The sequence below is a fragment of the Nicotiana attenuata genome, chromosome 12 (assembly GCF_001879085.1).
Source record: "Nicotiana attenuata strain UT chromosome 12, NIATTr2, whole genome shotgun sequence".
NCBI classification, from domain to species: Eukaryota; Viridiplantae; Streptophyta; class Magnoliopsida; order Solanales; family Solanaceae; genus Nicotiana; species Nicotiana attenuata.
The window spans coordinates 33745650-33752198 of record NC_032000.1 but is presented as its reverse complement, the minus strand read 5'-3'; the positions used below and the strand labels follow the sequence as shown (position 1 = coordinate 33752198).

General features: G+C 36.3%; 1 protein-coding gene across 1 annotated transcript; it reads right to left on the bottom strand.

Annotated features, from left to right (window-relative positions):
* On the bottom strand, positions 776 to 6292 carry LOC109235542 (chalcone--flavonone isomerase). Its single transcript, XM_019401697.1, has 5 exons — positions 6177 to 6292; positions 5943 to 6101; positions 3676 to 3899; positions 1638 to 3521; positions 776 to 1209 (listed from the first exon to the last, which is right to left on the bottom strand). The coding sequence occupies exons 1-4, from the start codon at positions 6265 to 6267 to the stop codon at positions 3261 to 3263; spliced, it is 735 nt and encodes a 244-aa protein (XP_019257242.1). The 5' UTR covers positions 6268 to 6292; the 3' UTR covers positions 776 to 1209; positions 1638 to 3260.

Sequence of the window (6549 nt, the reverse complement as noted above, 5' to 3'; positions counted from 1 at the left end):
TGTGTAAGTTTCCCTTTTAATCCTTGTACAACATTCAGTATTTCTTATACAATGTTTCGTATCTGAGTATATACCGGAAACCAAAAACAGTAGTACTAACTACTAACGCTGGTATGATTTTTAATACGAAATAAAATTTGAAAGAAGAATACATGCACTAAATATTATGTGAATAAGAGTATTTAAAGACATAAATGTCCTTAGAGTAGGCGATTGCTACATAATAATTGGGTAGAAATGACACTAGGTAGCCATTCTAAAAGGTTGCTATTTAAAAATTAGCCACTGCGTCCTGGATTTCAATTTTTCAGGACAAAACTATCCTGTGTTGTCATGAAGTTAGGATTTTTAGGACAAAAATAAGTACTGGCTAATTCCTAAATAGCATCACTGAGAATGGCTATCTGTGCACTTTCCCTAATAATTGGCGCATTATTTAAAACTGTAAAACAATATTGAATACATAAACAATCTCTGTATTATATTCCCTGCATACTGTAAACCAAGCAACACCTGAATTCTCACAGATTTTACTTCAGATGATAAGAGCTTCACAGATAAACTACATAACACAGTGATGATCTTACTTTACTGTGCACGACGAAAAATAAAATTGCTTTCTCATTGGATTTGTGGACAAACAATTTTAAGTCTCAGACGTCAATCATAACGCGTCTTGGCAAGCACATGTAGTCAATACATAGCTGGGGAATGGGGATGGATGATCCATTGGAAGATGAAATTCAGAAAAATTCAGTATCAGTACAAGATAATGAAAAAAACCATATTCATTTAACAAACAGAAAGAGTCTCCTACATTTCCACCACCAGTCAAGGGAAGTCCTAAATGGAAAATGGTTAAAGTAGTTCAAAGAGGACTTGTGCTTACAAGAAATAAATCAACATTGACAGTTTTAACTAGCCAATGAGGTTTTACCCCCGTCGTATGTGCCCCCAACTCTCCAAACTGATCGTCTGCTTCCACAGTGTCGTCTCCTCTCACAGGGTACTGCATCCAACTTCTGCTTCAGTGCTTCTACTGCATTGAGTACCAATTGTGAAGCTTTAATTGCACCAGTTGATTCAGCAACGAAAATAAAACTGTCTTCCTTGACATGTATCTCTATGAGCCCCGGTTTTCCCATGGCTTTAGCTTTCTTGAGCACCGCATCATCCTAAGTATATGCCACAGGTTCAACCACAATTGACCTGCAAAAGATGAAAATGCAAAATAAAGGCCTAACTCAAAAGAAAAGAGAATCACGACAACACAATCTGAATAAGTTTCAGAAAGAAACTCTTAACAGATATGCCCCCTGAATGTTTGGTCTAGTGGCAAGTGACGTGACTACTTAGGCCTGACTCTACCCTAGTCAATCAAGGATAGCTGTAACGGCCGATTAAATAAAGAATGGCAGATGCTGAGCACGATAAAAGATATCAATATAAGGTGAGGTTAACTAGGACAGAGGGAGTGTTTCATTCGGGCTCCTCACCATATAAAACATGAGATGTTGTTCATAAAAAAGTAATAGGAACCACCGGTAGGTTCAACAGCTCAGAGGAAAAAGTTGAGACATAGCAGTATAGCATCTTATAGTGATGAAACATACTATAAAGTACGAAGTTCAACCAACCTATTTGTTTTCAGGGTCAATGTCAAAGACTTTCATGGGACTACTTTCTACTAATCATCTTTTCTCCTAGAGAGTTAAGGTTTCCGTCATGCCTTCATTGATGTAGATCTCTGGTTCATACCAGAAAGTCGCAGTTGCTGCAGGATACCATTTCGAATGATCTTTGCCAATTCCTTTCCGTGACATTGCTCTTGGCCTTAACTCCTGTCCACGTTGTAGCTTCACAATTATGAGTCCCCTGCATAAAATAGATTCCAATGCATAAATAGAGCAAGATGGAAAATTATCCCCTCTGGATACTTAGCACGTATAAACCTAGACATTTCAGCACCACAAACCTCCAAAATAATCATATTATAAAAAAAATTACTTACGCATACTATCTGTGACGAGAAAGCAAGATTTGAATGAGATAAACTAGGATCTTTCTTTAAATATTTCTCTTTACTGAACACCACCTTCAGAACTACTCTCCTTTTGAGAAAAGAACCCCTATTTACTTAGGAGCTCGATTGATATCTAATCACTAATTTCTTGAAAAGCACAGACGATAATTCAACAGAATTATAGGATATTCTCCTGCGCTCTCATAGAATGACATATCAAAGGCACCTTAATGTGCATTCTGCAGAAAACATTCCCCAATTGGAAACCAGGATCAAGTTCACTCCTTTTAATCCTACAGCCAAACTGGCCGGCCCAAAAATTCTCAAAAATTCAAGATTGACCTGCATTCTTTATCAAAAAGTTTTCATATAAAGGACTATCCCACAGCAGAATGATGTAATTACTACTTGCAGCTATAGAGACAAGTACCCAGATATAAGTAGACATGCAAAGAAATCGACAAATCACTCATTCCAAATCTAGCGGCAACTTTACTACTCCTCTGTCCCAACTAAACTACTCCTGTAAATTTTCACCATCGAATTGTTGAAAATGTACTGCATCTTATGCAACCAAAGCTTAATTATTTGAAAGATCTCGATCCTACTTTAACAAGTACCTTGTATATATAATGGTAAAACACTTCTCTACGATTGGTTCAGGTTAAAAACAACTTAGGATACCTAAAGTAAAACAGAGAGTACTTTTATTGGGTGTTTAATGCCTACAGGGACAAAGATATTTGAGAAGAAGACAACACAACAATGGTGAAAGTGACTTCCATTACTTATGGGCGGAAGTCATTTCCATACTCAAAAACTATTATCAAAACACTCTTAGTTTGCTAATAGTATTATTAACTTTTGATAAATATTTCCATCCAAACATTGAAAAACATTCCAGAACATATCTTGATAAATGGGTATGAACATATTTTAATATGGAATGGATACGAATATATTATCACAGCTGCAGCCCCATATTGCTCACTGCTCCAATTGGTAAGAACATATTTTGATAAATAATGATTTAAATTCATCAAAAGGCACGTTGAGCCTCCCACATTACATAGCTAATACAGTTTCAAAGATGGGACCTTGTTGAATACTACTACATAGTAGAGAAGCTAGAAAAGCATAGGCTAAATCATTCCTCTAGTATACTCATGCAACATTGACAACATCAGGCTCAGTTGACAAAGGAGTTTCAGCACTATAACCTTTTTTGTTGTCCTAACTAGACTCCAATTTCTGGAATGGTAGGTTTCTCCTCAATCACTGGGTCGGAGGATTTCTCAATTCCTGGGTTTTCACAAACTGACGCGTCGGCGTAGCTCTTTTTGAATAGTTCTGACACTCTTTCGGCGATACTACACTTTGCTGCAGGGGAAACTCCATGTTTGCCAATTATGGATTCCAGCACTGCTTCAGACAATTGTTTGTTCTCTATAACAGCATTTCCAGTGCCAGTAACTGAATCATCTTTAATGAAGCTAATCTGGACTCAGACAAAGAAATATAGAAGGAACATCAATGAGCTTACAGATAAATGTTGTTCATCTTTTTGGTGCATAAATATTGTCAAAAGGGTCCTAACAGATGATGCCAATGTCTAATTTCTATTATCGCTCTATATAATTGATCATACATACCGTCAATGCCCCAACAGGTGATTGAGTAAAAAGGATGGAGGCACCCGGGGAGAAGGTTTCATTCTGGAAAATGTTGAGGAACTTTTCAATGGCCTGACTCTCTGCATCGGTGTAGGTTCCTATTGCTTTCCAATGGGCAACACAATTTTCTGCCACCTTCTCTGAGTATTGCTTACCCGTCAAAGGCAAGATCATAGTCACTCGAGTGAATTTCTCAAAGGGACCTGCCAGAGAGAAAGTATGAAAACATTCACAAACCTTAATTAAGATGAGAGAAACCTCTTGATTGTTTTAAGACCGTAGATATGTAGAATGTTATATCAATAAAGCCCTCACAATCTGATTCCTGAACTTCTTATTTATAAGAGATCGATTCTCCCATTATATTGTTATTTCAATATGAAAATTCTCAAAATTTTCAAAGTTAGCTAAATCTTCAATTCTCAGACTTTAAAATTTGCTTAATCAAATAGAGAACAAAATAGTAACTTCACATAGGAATGGCATCTAGATATTGATAAGAATCACACATATGGTTCAAGTATAGCCTGTTTAGAAGGAAGATATACGATGGCAGAGGCAGCAGTTCCGCTAAGGGGGTTCAAAGTTAAAAAATTAAAAGACAGCGTGGCCGGTGGGAACTGAACACCTTACAAAGATTTTGAACCCCTTTACCACTGAGCTACACTTTTGGGATATGTCAATGGGTTTCAAAATATAGTATATAAAGGAACAAAACAAATTTTGCCTCATATGTACACTGTAATTTTTCGGCAAAGGGGGTTCAACCCACTTTCGCCTCCCTAAATCCGCCTCTGAAGATATATACATGTAGAACCAGGGGCGCATTTAGAGTTCAACTATTTTGGCTCAGAAAATATGTGTTAAGAAATTCATTTAAAAAGTTCAATTAATTAATTTCGAAACCAGTAATCACATGAGTTGTGATAGAATCTATATAAAGTTCAGATCCTGGATCTGCCTCTACCCAAATTGACCTATGAATATATATCCTTAGCTCATCCTGCCAAAAATTTGATGGATTTGGGTGGTTACAGTTTTTGAGATAAATTTAACACCTCTTTCTGCATCCCAAAACCATGTTGTTTTTATAGCATAATCTTCTTCTCCGATAATTCCCCTCAATACCATGTTACAAAGGACACTAATCTATTTACTTGGCCTTATCAAATAGGATTTAAGTATATACACCGACAACATAATGAACTTTTTATACATCAATATAATTTACATATAAGTTAGTTTTATATTGTTAGTGCATAAGCCTTGAACTCCAAAGGCGGGATCACTATTCCAAGAAGATGGATGCGCACTATTACAAAGAGGTGAATCTAGAATTTATATTTGACGGGTTCAACCTTTAGGTTCCTCACAGGAATCCATAATCATTTAGAAATTATAGGTTAATATTAAAAAAGTTCTAGATTCACCTCTTTTTTTTGAATTGGGACTTGTGTCCTATTAATCAGACTGCCAGATTAGGTTTCCCCCTTCTTTGGCAACTGATCTGTACATTTCTCTACTTGATACCAAAAAAAAATAATTAAAAAAGTTCTAGCAATTTTAGTGATTTTTAATACATATACCTACACTCCATATAAAAAATGCTGGAATCGTTGAACCATACTACATCATCTACTGCTATTAGTTTTAATTAAATAAAATTTTGCGATGACAAAAGGAGATCAAGGACTTCAATGTGTTAGATTTGGGGATTTTGAATGAGTAAGTCAAACAAAAAAGAAAGAAAAGAAAGCAAATACTTAATTAAAACACAAGACGGATACTAGATATGCCTACAAACTGAGATTTGAACCTCTTACGAGTATTTGAATGAATAAACAAATAAAAAAAAGAAAAAAATACTTAATTAAAACAAAAGAGGGACACTAGACATGCCTACAAACTCATATTTGAACCTCTAACTTCACTCGTAGAGGTGCATCCAATAATCATTATGCCATAGGATTCATTTATTTAAGGAATTTTTAAGAGATATAACATTATTATATATGGTATCGAGAGATGAGCATGGCATCTCTTTTTGTTTTTCGGAAACAGTCTCTCTACTCCTTCTGCGTAGGTGTAAGGTATGCGTATACGCTACCCTCCCAGACCCCACTAGTAGGATTTTATTGGGATTTTATTGGGTTATTGTTGGCATCGAGAGATGAGCATGGGTTCACGTGTCTCATGCTCCAACACATAGATACGCCCCTGTTAAACTCTATCAAATAAATCGTTACCTGTGACGATATCCCTGAAAAAGTCGAGTGAATTAGCCAACTCCTCAGAGCTTTTGCTTTTCCATTTAGTGGCGAGAAAAGGAAGAGCAGTCTCTTCCATGTAGACGCCGATCGCAGTGAACTTCACAAACTTCCCTTCAATCTCCAAACCTCTATTTCCTGCACACATAATTAAATTAGAGTGAGAGTAAACACATAAGTAGATTAGAACAAAGCAAAAAAAATTAATTAAACCTGCGCCGGCAAGGAAAAAGGAATTCGTAGAACCAGGAGGCTTCACCATTGTTGATGGGAACACGTAATTCTCAATGGTAATGGACTCCATTGCTCTCTACTTTTTGATTTTACTTTTCGAATCCAAGGATTTATGTTTAAATAAAGGAACAGAGTGGTTTAATGGTAATAATGGAGTGGTTGAAGGGTAAAATTGACCAGCTATAATTTGTAGTTAGGTAGACCGAGAGGCTCACACTCTCACTCACCAAATTGCCTCCAGTCAACCCTCTCTTTGACTTCCCAACTTTCCTTTTCTTTTATTTGGGGGTTCCTGGTTTCGATCGGCTTTTCGATTTTTGCCTAAAAATAAACCAAATCTAGTAATGTTTAC

Bases quoted from the DNA above. Each gene is read 5' to 3' on its own strand.
- LOC109235542 (XM_019401697.1), bottom strand. From the start codon at position 6,267: ATGGAGTCCATTACCATTGAGAATTACGTGTTCCCATCAACAATGGTG. The intron at 3,900-5,942 runs GTAACGATTTAT...TCTCTCTGGCAG, and splicing joins TTTCAGGGATATCGTCACAG to GTCCCTTTGAGAAATTCACT. The intron at 3,522-3,675 runs GTATGTATGATC...GTCTGAGTCCAG, and splicing joins CACCTGTTGGGGCATTGACG to ATTAGCTTCATTAAAGATGA.